At 39.6% G+C, this 17,790-nt stretch overlaps 1 protein-coding gene across 1 annotated transcript in view; it reads left to right on the plus strand.

Annotated features, from left to right (window-relative positions):
• The window catches only part of CFAP61 (cilia and flagella associated protein 61), a 323,912-nt gene that overhangs the window by 199,589 nt on the left and 106,533 nt on the right, over nucleotides 1–17,790 (plus strand). Inside the window, exons 19-20 of the mRNA XM_019653120.1 lie at nucleotides 10,876–10,974; nucleotides 16,155–16,323. Of these exons, the coding sequence (XP_019508665.1) occupies nucleotides 10,876–10,974; nucleotides 16,155–16,323 (268 nt within the window). The remainder of the gene's footprint in view (nucleotides 1–10,875; nucleotides 10,975–16,154; nucleotides 16,324–17,790) is intronic.

A 17,790-nucleotide genomic window follows, 5' to 3' on the forward strand; every position in this document is an offset into this window, starting at 1 on the left:
TAATATAGGAAAGGGAGGAAAATCAACAAATCCCCAAAAAAGCATTTGTCAGCAGGTCAATGTCAGCAACTAAGATGAAATCCCAATGGGCACTAAAGGGACACACTGAGAGTGTTCCCTCTTCAAATGAGGAAGCTGCGCATTTACCCAACAGTTCCTGTCCTTATGGTTGCATGGTCACCCTGGGCTGTTCTTCCAGCCTGTCCCTCGAGTACCCATGGTCAGCGGATGCCCCTAGGCAGAGAGAGGCAGGCAAGCACCAGGGTAGGAGAAGCATTTGCAGGTGATGTGGGTGGGCCCCTTACTGTCCTGGTTGTAGTTTGTTCTCTTCTTTCTTAATATTCACAGTTGCCCTTTAACAAAGCATGTGGGCATAGACAAAGACAGACAAAAAGCAAGGCTAGTTAACAAGACTATGTCAAGAGGATTTCATGGCCACCTATCTTCCCAAGCATTCTTGCAGCTCTAAAGGGAACCCCAGGTGTACTATGCCACCAGAAACTTTTGCTAGAAAAAAGATTATGTTTGACGCCTGTTTTGGCAAATACTTAATTCTACTTTGGAACAGAGATAAGGTTATATCGGTAGTTTTCACATTGTCTGTGGGCCATCACACTCAGCATCACCTGGGAATTTGGAAATGCAGATACTTACCCTGTAAGGACTGAATTGGAAACCCAGAGTGTCATAAGTGGAACATGGCTATCAGAGTAGGAGTCTCACACATGTTTGTGTCTTTCCACAATGTCAGACTTTATTAGAATAAAGCCATGGATTTAGTTCTACTGCCTCATTTTACCACAGGCATTAACCAAGGCTCTGGTCAGAGGACAGCCCCCACTATGTGAGACCCAGACCGGGCAAGGCAGCTACTGAGCACATGGCTTCTGGTGATGGTTTGTTTCTAACTGTAGTTCTCTGAAGATAATTCCTTTCAAAAGGATAACCAGAATCTTTCCAACATACCAATATAGTAAGGCACTTGGACTTGAAAAAAAAATGCTTTGAATTTTCCCTTTTATTTTAAAAACTTGCGGTAGAGAAAAATACTGTGGTTAATGTTGAGTCACCTTTTCTATAAGCAACAGATTGTGAAAATTACAGACTCAACAATTCTGCACATCGGTTGCTGCTTGCAGGGGTGGGGTGCAAGTGGGGGTGGAGGTGATAATTATAAAAAGACACCTTCCTAGGCCCATATTCCTGCAGTTACAATTCAGTAAGCCTGGTGTGGGTCCCAGAAATGTGTATTTTTAAGAGACTCCCCAGGTAATTCTGATGTGTAGCTGGGTATAGGAAACATTTATGTAGACATTTCCTCAAAAGTGGCAGTCTTATCTATAAGGAAACCTATTTTCCCCTATAACTTCTCATTGTAACTAACCTCTTTTTATGGACTTGTTTTCCAAGCCACACTTTCTAGTTCTCAACAAATCATATAACTTCTAAATCACATCGTTGTTTCAGGGCTTACCAGGAATAATTATTAACTTATCATTAAATATTACATAGCTGAAATCATTACCCCATGTCATAGTATTTACATGCTGAATTGGACCCAGTAGAAAGTTTTTCACAACGCTTCATGCTTAAACTATCACCATGAAGAATGCAGGTCCAAGAAGATATATCTGCCAAGCATGAGAATACCTGACCATATGGTGTTAATAAAGACTTCCTAACCACTAGCATTTGCCCAAAACATAAAATTTCCTCGTCTTCCCCCGCCAGAAGAGATCTCACCTGCTTTTGAAGTCCCATAATGCTTTGTTATTCCAGTCTATGGAGCTGATTGATTTGTATCTTGTGTTTTGCTATCTCTTGTGTGCAAAGGCTTTCCAACTTGTCTTTTATAATTGCCATCTTAGTATTTTCATCTTGTATATGCTCAATGTATATAAACATATGCCCAAAGTATAAATGTATACCTTTTTATTGCATATATACAAAATCATTATTAATCATTTCCCCTAAATCATAAAGCAATACCCAATTTCATCTTATTCTGTTTTGCCAGAACTCCCAAATTTTATTCTTATTTGTTCAATGGACATTTCAAACATTACGCTCATTTTCATTTTTTTCAGTAAGGATTTATGTTTTACTTTTATGCAGAGATACATACATTTTTCATCTGAGATTCTGAATCCCCAGACACCAGTCCCTTATGCTGGACAACAAGCTTGGACTCAGGCTGGCATAAGAGATTTGCTCCTGGGCCCCTTTCTTTAGGCTCCTTCCTGGTTCCTACTGGGGTCTCCATGAATAGGGGAGCCATGCAAGATGGCATCCAAGAGAAGAGAGGAGTACGGTCAGGAGGAGAGCTTTTAGCCTCTTCCTTACCCCATGAACACTCCATCCCCTTCTAGAAGTGCTCAGAATCCTTGACCCCACCCTCTTTGGCTCTATCACTCTTTGGTCTCTTCCCGGAGGATGTGCTGTTACTGACAGCTGTATGGCTGTGGGTGCAGCTGCTGTGTTATTTTTGCTACACGACAAAAATGAAGTAGCCAAGGACCTTGTAAAAAACTCTTTTGTGATCTAAGCAGGAAAAAAATTGCTGAAAAAAATTCTAAAATTTTCAGGGAAATGCTGGTAGATTCTCTTAGTATATTATACTTATAATAAAGATTTTGTTTTGATTTATATTTTTCTTCTAATATTGGAAGTTCACATAACTCCCAACTTTCAAACCCTGTCTATACCATTTTGTCATTAATTTTGTGACATTATATGATATCATTAAGGCCGAATTAAATCTGAGTTATTCATTCTTTGACTAGTAAAATATGTAGTTAGGTTAAATATCTACCTTGAGCTAGGATTTAATGTCATTTGGCAAATATTAATGTCATTTGGCAAATATTTTTGTCATTGTTTAGAAAACATACATTTCACTAAATTAAATTGTAACATTTAGATTGATGTGGATAATTATTCTCCCTCTACATTATCTATTTGTTCAAATACAAGCATTAATGAAAGCAGTTAATTAAATCACTTGCTTTGGTTGCCCTTGCTATGTAAAAAAATCAGCAAAAAAATAATAATAATAATAAGCATTTACCTGGCAGGTTCACAGGTTTCTACTGCCCAGAAAGGTAAGCAACATGAAAATTTTTATGTTTCTTTCATCATGTTCACAATAAATTGGCAATGTGACCCTCTTTATTTGAAGGATAAGGATGTTTAGACCTCATTCTGTAGCTGTCCTCCCAAAGCATGGAATGAAACACAATACCTTTTACTTATTTCCCTGGATACTCTAATCTCTGCCTGCTTTACAAGTATCTCTGAGCTGTTCCTCCCTTTGTATCCACAGCAACGTGAAATCCCCACTGGAATTATCTGCTGCGAAAATGCAGGTGCACTTGTTTAATGTTTCATTGGTTTGAGCACTTAACTTGGACTTATTTTTTCCATGACATAGTGACCTTTGATTTTGGAGCAGAGGGCTCCAATGATGTTAGATATTGTTTATATACATTAAGCCGACATTATTAGATCTTAGAGTCGTGCTTTTTCTGTGGCTTTGTTGTTCCTGCCATTTTGTCTAACGCATGCCCAAACCCAAGATGTACCCTCTGACCTGCTATCCTATTTGCAGGAACTTTTAAAATATTCATAGGTAACCAAATTAAAAGTCTCAAACATTTGATCTCCATATTTTATCCTCAGAGAGCTAAAATCTATTAGAACTGTAAGTTATAAACTTCATGATTTTGAACCAAAACTCTTAGTTATAATTTTAAGAAATTAAATATTTGATTGTTTCTAAACCAGACTAAAAATTAAATAAAAAATATGAAGTTGGAGAAAAAAATGGAAATGCTGGTGATAATTTCATGTAAAGGCACGAAAGAGGCTGGGAACTTCACCGAATCACAAGAAGGTTGATGTCGGGAGGCCGAGGCGGGGAAAATGGCGGACGGGAAGCGGGAGAAGAGAAGCCTGAGGAGCCGCCTGGAGCTGGCGCCGCCGGAGTCACGCAGGGGAAAGTTCCAGTCGCAGCGCTGAGAAGCGATCAGCTGAAAAATGAGCTGTAGACTTCCCAGCAACGCCTACAGAGATCTCCAAATTTGGATTTGCCATAGGTAGTCAGATGACAAAGAAAGCCTCAGCCATATCCGTCAAATTTGGATCAAGTAAGCCTAAAGAAACTGTTCCAATCCTTGCTCCAAAAACCCTTTCAGTAGCAGCAGCTTTTAATGAAGATGAAGATTGTGAACCAGAGGAAATGCCTACAGAAGCAAAGATGAGAATGAAGAATATTGGAAGGGATACATCAACATCAGCAGGACCAAACTCCTTCAATAAAGGAAAACATGGGTTTTCTGATAACCAGAGGCTATGGGAGCAGAAATAAATCTCATCTTAGAAATGTCCATGACCAAGATAATTAAATGATGTTTTGAAATCGGAGTTTGGGGTGGGTGTAAAGTTAAAAGGAACAGTTTCCTTTTTAAAGAATGGTGTAAGAATCTCTTTGGACCCGCCTTTTTTTTTTTTTTTTTAAGATTGCATGGTACACTAATAAATGAGAGTTTGAAATTAGAGGTAATTTATATTTTATATACAGATTTCAGGACATTTGTTAATTTTGTAGTTTCATGTGATTAGTTTCCAAAGGTTACAGGTAATTTTTTTAAAAATCAGAAATGGTACCTTTTTAAGAATTGCGTATTTTTTTAGACAACTATTATAGCGCCTTAAGAGGGAATGAAAAAGTTATTGTCTATTTAAACTGCAAGCAATTACTCTCTAACCTAACTTCCTTGTTAACCTAAACTTTCTGGCTCCCAGAAATAGCCTTACAGAGAAGGGAGGGAGTATTGTATGGGGAAGAAGATGTTACTGGGCTATTGACTGAAAGTAAATTAGATAAAGTTACAATGTTGCTTCTTTTCCTACTGGGCATTTGTTTTGTTTCTAGTCATAAATTAGATATTGCATTGCTATCAGTGGATACAGATGCTTAGCTCTTTCAAAAAAATAATTTTTTTTAATTTTATGTAAACTGTTAAGTATTTGAAATAGGCCACTTCACCTTAACAAGTCTTGTCTACCTTCATTAGTCTTCAAAGAACAACTATTTGCTAAGTAAATCAGTATTTTGAATGTGCTTCTCTTGGTGGGCTAGTTCCTGTAAGCATTATCCACCAGATCCTGAGTGAGGCAAGTCACAAGGAAGCTGTTTCTTTTTAAATACAAACCACCACCAAAAATTTTAAATGTACATAGTACTTAAATATTTGGATGTTTTTATTTTTAAAAGATAACAAACACCAAAAAAGTCAGCATTGTATGAAGATGGAAAATGAGAAAGATGCGCTTTTGGTTACTTTGTCAAAACTTTTAAGTTACTAACTTGTGGAATCCAATTTGATTTGAACTTACTGTAGGAGTTCTTATTTAGTACAATAATATGGTTTGAGTATATACATATTAACAATGGCCTCTCAAAAGCACGTTTTAGGTACTGAAAATAGAAGGAAAGAAAATACATCTTAAAATATTTTATTGAATCGACCTTTTTGTTAGAGCTGTGTTTTGTAGGGGTTTTTTGTTTTTTGTGTGGGTTTTTTTTGTATTTTTGTATTGTATATGAATTATTTTTTAATGTGACAGTTAAACACACCTTTAAAGGCACAGTCATAGATAAAAGAAAAATGCAGTATAATCATTTCCTTGAAAACTACTATGTTATATTTGCAAGCAGCTTCAGACTGTCTTAATGGTGGTAACTAGGTAATAACTCAGCTCTTTTAATGGGTAATAACTCCAGAGAAGCAGCCTATATATTCCTAACACTTGTTCACATGCATTTATGGTTAGAGTAAGCCCCAAGTAAAACAGTGGAAATGTGCATAGAACTATTAATTGTTAGTTACATGATTTAATTATATTAAGATAACTGAAACTTAACTTGCTTTGATGTAGGCAAACTTTTCACTTTTGTCAATTTTACTGTTTACTGTTGAAATAACATCCTTCTCCTACATAGTCTTTTCTTGACTCAAAAGAAATATTAACATAAGGTCAAGATGGGAGAGAGAAATGACTGAGAAGAATGTATTTACTAAAATAACCAATAAATTTGTCAAACTAAAAAAAAAAAAGTGCCTGCTGAGAGGCTCAGTTGGTTAAGAGCTTGCTTAAGAGTGTGAGCTCTGAGAAACAGGGTCACTGGTTCAATTCCCACATGGGCCAGTGAGCTACACACAAGCTGAGCTGCTGCTGAGCTGCCAACAGGTGGCAGGATGGCTCAGCTGGGGAGAACATGTGCTCCTAACAACGAGGCTGCTGGTTCCACTCCCGCATGTGATGGGGGCTATGCCCACCCGCAACTAAGACTGAACTCGGCACTTTGAGCTGAGCTGCCGCCCAGATGGTTCAGTGGATAGACCATGTGCTCTTAACAACGAGGCTGCTGGTTCCACTCCTGCATGGGATGGTGACTATGCCCATCTGCAACTAAGATTGAACACAGCACCTTGAGCTGAGCGGCTGTGAGCTGCCTGTGGGCAGCCAGGTGGTGACTGGACTTGGAGCTGAGCTTGCTGCACCCTCCACAACTAAGATTGAAGGATAACAACTTGGCTGTTCCTCTTCCCCAGTTCCCCAACACTGTTTCCCTTCCCCAATTCCCCAACACTGTTCCCCTCCTGCAATTCCCCAATAAAATCTAAAAAAAAAAAAAAGGAAGGTTGATATTACAAAGAAGGTTCAGGAGGTTAGGTTAGGCCCCTACCATAATGGCCTATACACCATGCTCATGAATTTGCACTCAACATTTTGTTAATAAAAAATAGTCAACATTCATTGAAAATGTTCTATGCAACTGGCAATATTCTAAACATTTCACTGATACTATTTCATTAAATCCTCACAGAACTCCATGTGGCACTATGCTCTATTATTCCCATTTCACAGAGAGGTTAATTAACTTGCCCAAGGTAAAAAAGTTAGAAAGTGCTAGGGTTGAGAGTCCAACCGAGGCCATCTGAATCTCAAGCCCATGGTCTTAGCCGCTCTGCTGCTACCAACATGGGGAGCTAGCAAGGAGACTTTTAAAATCATGAATGATTGAGATTGGATTTAATTTAAAAAGAAGTTTCCAGTAGCTGTGTGGAAAATGGGCAGGAGGGAGACTTGTGCCAGAGAGACTAATCCTGAGACTACTTCTCTAGGCAAGAAGGTCAGCTAAGGTAATGTGCCCTAGAAATGGCGGGTTGGGGGCATTCAAGAGACGTGGACAAGGTAAAAGTGACTCAACATGATGATCAACTGTTGGAAGTAAAAGAGTGTAGGAATATGAAGTTGGCCCCCACGTTCCTAATTTGGAAAGTGGTTAGATGACCACGCCTTTGATGGAGATAAAAGAGGAATGGAGTGGGGCTACAAGACCTTTGTTTGGAAACATACTGAATTTGGGATGCTCATGGAGCAGCCCCATTGGGACTGATAGGCATTTGGAAATTGGGTTTCACACTCAGGAGAAAGCTATCATGTAAATGTAAGATGAAGTCATAGTGGTAGATAACATCACCCAGGGAGATAGACATGAAGACTGGGAAGCTTGTGAGGGATAGGTGGGCAAAAGAGGAGGACCTGGTTAAAAAAAATCAATAATAAAAGAGACCCTTAAAACAATGTTGTCTCAGGCAGCATGTTTATGGCTGAAGCTCCTGGCTGGGGCCTCCTCCATGGGCACAGCTGTCACCATTTCTTCCATCTCTTGCTCCTCAGGATTTGCATCAGTAATATCCCACTGTTGCTAGTCCCTGGGTGACTCCCCTTCCCTTATTGGTCCCAGAATCCTGCACATGCCTCTGCCTTTATTCTGTCAAACCCTGTAGAGTTGGCCATCTATTTCCTGCCTGGACCCTGATTGGTAGACGGACCTTCCCCTATCACCACCCACCCTTCCTTCATGAATCAACATGATTAGAGACTTCTAGTAGCCTCTCAGTTTTCATTCTGCACTTTGTCCTTGGTAACGGAAACTTGGGCAATGTGATTCTTGGAAAAAGCACTGTATATCTCTTGGGAAAAAAACACATTTTCCAGCCATCCTTGCTGCTACATGTGGACATGTCACTGAGCTCTGGCAATGTGAGCAAAATATGTCATGTGAGATTTTAAAGGAAGCTCTTAATGGGCAGTCCTTTCTGCCCACTCCTCTCTTCTGCCTATAATGTGGATGTTGGATGTGATGGCTGGAGCTCTAGGAGCCACCTTGGGCCTGAAGAGACCTTGAGAATGGAAGCCACCATGGAGAAGTGGAGAAGCAGGTCCATGGCTCCTGTTGACTTCATGGCTCCACCTTAACAGCACTAGACTGGTTACTTCCAGGTTTCTTAAGTACAGTTGTAAGAGAAATTTCCTGGTATAGGGATAGGGAGAGGTGAGAGAGGGAAATAAAGAGGTTTAATGTCTTCTGAACAAGGTGGAATGGAAGAATCTCTTGTATACTGCAATACTCTTGAGGTGGCGAAAAAGGAAACAGAGGGAAGGGGTTGCCTGTGTCTGATTTCTGCTTTCTTCATGATGTGGGGAATGTACTTGCTTGAAAATAAGGGAGGGGAATAGTAGGGAGAATAAGAAAGGTTAAAGTAGTGACCTTGAAGGTTGCATAAAGGACCAGAACAGCCACAAAGAGTAATACAAAAGGAATTTGGCTAAGGCTAGAGAAAAGAAATGGAAAGCTGATTCTTTTATAGGTAAAAATCCAGAAAATGCCCTCTGGCCCCATATCTTTTGGAGAAATCTTTAATTGCACAATAGCAAAATTCAGGATGCTACAGTGTGGTAATCTGTATGAAATTTATAAGCCATTTGATCTATGTTTTTAGCTCATTTAAATTATTCAGTGCCAAAGGGATAGTTTTTGTAGTAAAAGATATAGCTGGTTAATTACTAAGCCATGTATTCATACAGAACTCTAAGAAGGGCCTGTGTATAAATGCATTAGTAGAAGAGCACAAACCACATTTCCATCACATAGGCACCAAAGCCAAAATAAATTTTAACTGCGTATCAGTATAAACAAGTATTATTATTTGCATTTTCCATTAAATGGTAATAAATCAAAGGCCTGTCATCAATGTGCATTTGTAGACTGGCAGCCATAAGTAGCTGGGGTTAATTGTGACCTTTATGTTATTTGAACATATTCAAAATTGTTATTATTAAAGGATAAGATGTGCTCGGTTTTCTTTGTATCAAATAGGAATATTCATTCTTAAATGACACACATCCTTAGAGACTTTAGAGCAAAACCTTTCATAATATTTAGCTATTTTTAAATGTCAGGTGCAGTTGAGTTTATTGCATTGCTGGCCCATGCCGTCACCAAAAGTCTTCTGCTTTTAGTGGTACTTAACAATTTGTCAGTAAATTGATAGCATTCCCACAATTGGAAAATTTTCAATTTCCTTATGGGAAAGGAGGGCAGGTGTTTTCCGCGAACTTGGTGAAGGTTTCTTTTTTGGCATTTGGTTGGTTTCAGGGGAGGTGTGAGCTGAGAAGAGATTTTAGAAAAAAAAAATCTTTCTCATTATCCTGAAGCCTATGAAAAAATCAGCTCACCCATACAATGTTGCTGACTCTAGCTGGAGGACAGATTTGTAGCAGGAGTATTTTCAGTACTAGGGGAAGACACGGAATGAGTCTTAGACACGTGAGTTCTTCAGAAGCTTCCACTTCCTTGCTCTGGGCATGCTGCTTCCCATTACTCTAGGACTAGTTAGAGGACAGCCTGGGGGAGGGGTCCTTCTAATATATATATATATATATATATATATATATATATATAGAGAGAGAGAGAGAGAGAGAGAGAGAGAGAGAGAGAGAGATAGATAGATAGATAGATTATATCTATATCTATAGATATAGATATAGATATATCTGGATCCCTGTCAACAATTTGGGGTCTACAGGGCAATGGAGTCAGAGATTAGATAGAGGTTAGATGAGAAGATACTGGAGCCGACAGCCTGGGTTCACGCCCTGCCTCCAGACTTCCTACTGTATGGTTTTGGGCAAATCACTTTGCCTCAGTTCTGCATAATAAAATAGGGATAATCATGTTACTGATGTCATCATACCACTTCAAGGACTGAATGAGGAACAGGCAGAGATTTGACTGCAGACACTCAGAAAAGTTTTAGCTATGGTGGTTATAATTCCAAGCAGTTTTTTTGTAGTCTGAAATTCTAATTTTGCATTAATTTATACTACATTTACCTCCCTCTCAATATGGGTTTTTATTTTGTTTTACCCTGAGAATGGCATTTAAAAAAATTAAATGGTGTCTGCCATTACAGAGCTACAGCTTTTGGAAGTTTCTATAATTAGCCGCTCTACTGCCATCTTGCTTCTTTCATTTAAATGGTCAGTTCTAATTTGAAGGTTTGTGCAAAAAGAATTTTTTTTTGAGTTCAAAGAAAAATTCAACAATTGTGTGACATGTGAAATAAGATTAGATTGAATTACAGTTGATACTTGAACAACATGAGTTTGAACTGCCTGGGTCCACTTATGTGTGGATTTTTTCAATAAATGTGGTAAATGTATTTTCTCTTCCTTACGATTTTATTAGTAACATTTTCTTTTCTCTAGCTTATTTTATTGTATGAATACAGTATATAATACATGTAACATACAAAATATGTGTTAATTGACTGTTTACGATATCGGTAGAGCTTGCGGTCAACAGAAGGCTAAGTAAAGTTTTAGGGGAGTCAAAAATTACACGTGGATTTTCAACTGCATGGGGGGTTGGTGCCCCTAACCCCCACATTATTCAAGAGTCAACTGTATAATGAACTTTCACTGAACCGTGCTTTACTTCTTTTGTTTTTTTCTACTTAGCTCTCACCTGAAGTTTAATAATCTCACCCTAATTTCAACCCACGGACTCCCTGGAAAAAAACTTCTGGGCACTGAACAAAGGAAATTTTTAGCAAGCGAGTATGAATTCTATTTGCTTTTTCATTTTGAGGTCGAAATGTCCTAATTTGTGTGCAGTTATTTTTATGCTAAATAGATTTCAGATTGGAAAGGGAAATGTGGCGGGCTTTTCTCCTGGATGTCACTTAAGAGATACAAGTACAAACCTATTAACAAGTGAATGGCAGTATTGGGCTGACATTTTGTATTTGTGGGAAGTCCTATGCCCTCTTATAAAAACTGGGACAGAGACTGCTGACCCAGCCACAGCCTGTATTTTGGGTTCTGAGTGATACTACAGAGCAAGGGAGCTTGGTGACTGTAGTTGCATCAGACCAGGCAACTGCCCCAAGGGTCAGAGTTAGGAGATAAAGGCAGGGCACCTTACTTGGGTGTGTGTCTCACAGCCACCCCAGCCATTTGTAATCAAGGGCTGATCAGGCAGAGAGACTTCTATGCCAGCCTGGGTAAGCTTTGTTTGCATCCTAAGAGAATCACTATTTACCAATATCTGTTCTAGAAAATGCCATGTCATTATCCCACATCTTCCATTAATTTTAATTTCCTGTAGCAAAACATGGGTACAAGAATTATTAGGCTCCCTACCTCTAAAAACAATGTCCCAATATTTCCAATGAGGAGGAAGGAAATTGTTCCCTCTCAGGGTGTTCATTTTAGAATCTATGACAAAGGGATTCTCATCCCTCCGTGAAAAATACTTTGCCTTCAAACAGTGAGAAAAACCACAGCTTCCCTACCAGCAGAACCAGGTTCATTTTGACCTAATACTTTTATCAGACTATGAATTTTTTTGAAGGACATCATTAGGGTGTGGTAAAAAAGGCATGCGTTTTGAGCCTGGTGGATGCGGGTTCATATCCTGCCCCTACCACAAAGGGGATTTCACTTCTCTGAGCTTTGGATCTTTTTGACTGTAAAAAAGTATATGATAAGCCAACCTTGCTGGAGGTTTTTTTTTTATTGTTAAAATTAGTATAACAGCAAGTTCTGACAAAGAGTAGAGGATCAACATATGTACATCCCTTTCCCTCATTGCCTCTTTCTAAATTACATGACTCCCAGTGAATGTTGGTGTCATTAATAAATGTCTCACGAAGAATTCAGTCATCTTGATAAAGTTTCCATCAGCCCCTGTGTTCAGTGTGTTATAGGAGAGAACAGCTAGTAATGATTTTCTGCTGGTTTGATACTGTGTGGGATCTGCGTGTGACTGAGTGGAAAGAATGGAAAGTCACCTGGTGTCCCTACTTCTGTCCTTGCCTCTCCACATTCTCAATACAGTAGCCAGAGCAATGCTGCATAAATGTGAGTCAGATCACATTAACTCCTGAACGGACCTAGAACTGCACCATCCAATATGGTGGCTACTAGCTACATGTGGCTATTTAAATTTAAATTGATTAGAGTTAAATGATATTAAAACTTCAGCTTCTCTATTACATTAGCCATATTTCAAGTGCTCAAATAGCCACATGTGGCTAATACCTGCCTATCAGACAGCACAACTACAGAACATTTCCATCATCACAGAAAGTTCTAGAATGCTCCAACCTAAAATCTATCCCTGTCCACTTACTTCTCTGACCTCATCTTTTACCATTTTTGCCCTTGTTCTTTACACTCTAGTCCCACCAGCCTCCTTGATGTTCCTGAAACAACAGGCAGATCCCCTTCCCACTCCCCCAGGGTCTTTGCTTTTCTCTCTCCAAATCTTTGCTTAAATGTCAACTTTTCAATGAGACCAACCCTCTCCACCCATTCATTTGTAAACAACATTCTAACACACTCCAGTCCTCATTACTCTGCTCTGTTTTTTTCTTACTACTGAAATCCCTCTAAATATTATATAACTTGCCTTTTAAAATTACCAGTATGCTTTTTCTTTATATTCTGAATTCTTCAACTACAATGTAAATTCGTGAGGGCAAGGCTTTGTTGCCTTTTTGTTCATGGATGTGTCCCCAGCATCTGGGACTGTGGTTGGCACATAGCAGGTGTTCAAGAAATAATGTTGAATAGATGAAAGTTACCTCCAAAATTACCTGCAAAAGTCATTTTAATCAGGTTATAGACAGGGACTAATAACACAGCTATATGCCTCTGGATGGGTAACGGCGTGTTATCATGATTCTAGAAACTATAAATTGAAACATAAACAGGATGTCACGTTACCTTCCAAATGGTCATCATATCCCAATAAAGGAAATTATCTCAGGTCATGGATTTAAAAATAACAAGTACATTAACATCCATAAATTTAATAATCTAAACTCCTCATTCTAAATACGAATTCCGAACTTTACCCTAACCAGTGTTTTGATTTACTATTGTCTCTATTTTTTGAATCACCAATCTTTGTCTTCTTTCTCCAGCCCTGTCCAAGGTCTGGTGGAGGTGCTAATGACAAACATGCAGCAGAAAGGCAGTGGGAGGGGAGGAGGAACAGGAAGCAGGAGAAATCCACTAATTGGACAATCATCCTGAATAACTGAAAGTTAATTGTGATGCTCCTTCTTCTAAGAGTGTCATGGTAAATCCTTTGTGAAACCCTCTGAGGTTCTTTCAAGTTCTGAAGGGTTCTGGTTCCATGAAGTGCAGGTCTCTCTATCATACTTATATTTGCTTTCCTGGGGTTTGCTCCTAATTTTGCCCCTGGAGCTTTGTGCTAAGTCTCTGACACTAGCTGTGGGGGCGCTGCAACTTTGAACAAACAGCCACTTCACACATGTCCTCTTTCAGAAATTTCCTCATCCTGCATTTCTGGTTTTTTATTTATTATTATTACCTGTTTCCAGGATGTTCTATGAAGATAACCTTTCACATTATCTCGAGTCAGGGTCAAATTCACTTGAGAAACATGAGGTTTTGTTGATGTTCCTGTTTTGTTTCCTTCTGTCTTTTCCAGAGAACCCAAGTAGAGATATTTCTCTTGTCCTCAAGCCATGAGACACTCCCTGCCTTGTTAAAATCTTAATGCTCACTAACTCTGCCTAGGAAATAATTTTGGAAAAATATTAATATCACTTATAGTTTCCAATGTCCAGTTTCATTTACCTGATTGGTAAATTAAGGAAAATCCAGAATGGATAATAATATTTAGAACGGATAGTAATATCCAGAACTAATAGTAATCACCTACAAAGTGATATTTTAAAATGAGGAATGTCATTTAAAGTAGTAACAGACTGTAAAAGCAGCATCCCACATTCTTGAATGCTTCCTAAAATTCCTAAAAAAAAACCCCAGTGTTCCCAAGTGCCAGTTCCCACTGAACAGAGCTTCAAATTTTAACTCTGAGATATGCATTCTGACATTATCAATACTACTATCCTACTGTCATTAAAAATAACATTGTCTTAGCCTTCATCAGATTTCCCCTGAGAACTTTCATCTTTGAGAAAATCCTCATAAGACTAATCCCTGTGCACTAACTGTATTTAATTTTTCCTCTTCTTGGACGACTGACAGTACTGTTCCTATTAAGCAGAGACCGTGATGCAAATAAGAACAATCCTTTGTGGGTCTCTCATGAATGTATGAAATCAATGAAGTTTCCTGTTTTCCTGTAAAGCTACCAAAATGGTTTTTTAAAAAAGAATTTCATCTCCCTGTCTGTTATTTTCCTGTGACAGGCCAGCTCCCAATTTTCTTTTCATATTAAGAAGAAATTTTCTTGTTTTTAAGTGCTGTTTCATGGAGAGACACAAAGCCCAGAGCTCCTTTCTCTTTCACAGGTCCAATAACAGGGTCTAATGTACATCCATTACTAGAATTCTTTTTGTGTGGTGAGAGCAGATTCATGAGTGGATCAAAAAGAAAAAAATGTTTTCCCATTACCATTTTAGTCCTGTTTGCCTCCAAGGAGAGTAAACAGGATTATGTATCATTAATAGTATTTAGAATAATACCCTTCACATATGCATCCCACTTGACAAAACAGCATCTCTTACATTCTCACATTCATCTCTTGCAATGATTGAGGCATGTAGGGAGGGAAATTATCGCATGTTGAGAAGTGAGGAAACTGGAGTATTGAAAGGCGATGCAGGATCCCCAGGGTCCAGTCTCATTGGGGACAGAGCAGGGACACAGATCTTGGCATAGTGAAGACTAGATTTAAATGAAACACTTACTAGGGCCGGCCGAGTGGCTCAGTTGCTTAAGAGCTTGCTCAAGGGTGTGAGCCCTGAGTAACAAGGTCGCCGGTTTGATTCTCGGCCTGAGCTGAGCTGCCACTGAGCTGCCAACAGGTGGCAGGATGGCTCAGCTAAAAAAATAGAAAACAAAAAAAATGAAACACTTACTATTCTGCCCCCCTACACTCTTGTAATGATCTCAGAATAGGATCAGTAAGAGGATCAGGTATAGGAGGTCAGACTTTTCAGAAAGTTCTAGAAACAACCCTCACAAAACTCTTTAAATAAACCCAAAGCCACAAGAAACCCACTTTTATCACACTGTAGTAGAGTGCTCAAACTCAAATGGAATGCAGACTAGAAAACCCATCCACCCTGGACCTGCTATTCCAGAAGTACCAGTCCCATAAACCTCCTTTGCCCTGCATAGTGAATCCAAAGTCTCTAGGGATGGTACTTGCTGTGAACGTAATTCCCTAACTGACATCTTCTCTAAGTAAAACGTTTGTTGTTTTGGCACAAATCCATACACTCATTTTAAGAATGAGTCATTTATTGAAAAGTGTTAGCAAATAGGAAGGGCTCTCTATATTCAGGACCTTGACCCCTGCCTGTGGGAATCCTTAGCAATGTCACTTTCTTTTTCCTCATTCCCTTTCGGTCTGTGGTCAATATGACAATCTAACAGCTAAAGAAAATTTACACCCGCCATGAAATCGAAGCAGAAAAAAGTGTATATATTAATGATTTCACACACACACACACACACACACACACACACACACACACACACACACACACACCCCTCCCTCCCTGTTCTGGACTGGCCTATGCCAGGCAGAACAATTTAGCTTTAATGGGAAGATGTCAATTTGTGACTGTCTCATAATGAAAAATCTCCTAGTATGTAGCCTTGGTCCTGGTAAACTCACATCAAGAGCACAGACTCAGCCCACTAGGGAACTTGAACCAGCTCACCAGATGTCTAATTAATGCCCGCTGTCAGCTGCTCAAATGTCACTGATGGAGCTTTTCTCTCCGCAGCCACTGTTTTAATGATAAAGATCACGCGTTGATGTCACTGTGCTCCTGGGTCAATGTGGTGGTTGGTAGAATGACTGCTATAGACCGAGCAGCCAAGCATGTCATGGTTTCTCAAGAAGAAATCGTGCTCTACGACCACCTCATCCTCTGCACCGGGCAGCAGTACCAGGTGAGGCCTCGCACAGCCATCTTGGTGACTGACTGTTAATGTGTTTACTGGGCACACGTTCTCAGGAGTGAAGAGCATGCCTTCTCGCCCTACAGCTGCCACTCTGTCTTCATAAATGTGCCCTGCAAGGCCCACACACATGACCAGAATGTCTGAAACTCTCACGGAAACCCATTCCAAGAAAAACATTCTGCTCATGGATAAAGACCACAGCAGTCAGAGAGATGTCATTCTTTAAGCCTTTGTCCAAAAGTCTAACACTCATTGCTCACTAGAGCAGAATCCAGACACAACCCGGCATGCATTTGTGGGAAAGTAATTTATGCCTCAAGAGGCTAACATTTGGCAGTAATGAAGGGCTCACATGAAAGTATTTCAGACATGCGCACCTTCTGTCAACCCTTATTTTATTTTGTCTTTCCTAGTTTGTAAAACTAGGAAATGTGACTGATTGAACACCCAGTGATCTTGCTGTCCATTTTTATTAAATTCTCAAACCACATTTGAGGAAAGTATTGCTGGATACAACTAAAGCTGTTCAGTGTCTTTGGGAAGCAAATTTTAATATTCTCACTTTTCAACACACATTAGCATTTCATGTGGCCCACAAAATAGGACATCTCTTTCTTTAATCAAAAGAAATTTACTTGATAACTCGAAGACTGGGGTTTCTTTTTCATTTATTATTATTTTTTATTAGTTTCAGGTGTACAAAACAATGTACTAGTTAGACATTTACACCCCTCAGAAAGCGATAACCCCCGAAGATTGGGTCTTTTAATTACATTTCTCCCAGGAACCTGAATAGTCCTCCATGTGGTGGGTTTGTTCCTGAGTATGAAGTAATCCAGCCCCACCCCAGGTTCTGCCATGTTATATCTGGTTCTGTATTAGGCCATCCTATGAACGGTCGTGGATTTGATGGGGTGTGGTGGGGGGTATGTGTGTGCATGTTTTTCTTACATAGCCAAGCCAGGGGGAGGCAGTGCCTGATAGGGGACAGACAGCTGTTCTGAGCCTTGGCTACACATTAAGATCACCTGGGGCACTTTTGAAATATACCCATGCCTAGACTATGCCCCCAGAGGCTCTGTTTTAATTGTTCTGGGGTAGGGGCTCAGCCATCAGAATTTTTTCAAGCTCTCAGCCAAGGCTGAGAACCACTGACTGAACTTTCTCAGCTTGAATCTCTCATCTGTATCTTACAGCAGCACCTCTCAAACTGTAATGTGCACACACCTGCCCTGTGCATCTTGTTAAAATAAAGATTCTGAGCAGGGAAGGATGGGAGGGGGGCCTGCTATACTGCAGTTCTACCAAGCTTCCAGGTGAGGCTGATGCTGCTAGTGACTAGACCATCAAGGTGTCTGGGGATCAAGGCTTGGATCAGCCTCTGAGTCCATACTTTCTTTCTCATCTTCCTTCCCCTCTTCCTCCTCCTCCTCCCCATCCCCCTCCCTCCCTCTC

This window comes from Hipposideros armiger, unplaced genomic scaffold (assembly GCF_001890085.2).
Source record: "Hipposideros armiger isolate ML-2016 unplaced genomic scaffold, ASM189008v1 scaffold_195, whole genome shotgun sequence".
Lineage (NCBI taxonomy): Eukaryota > Metazoa > Chordata > Mammalia > Chiroptera > Hipposideridae > Hipposideros > Hipposideros armiger.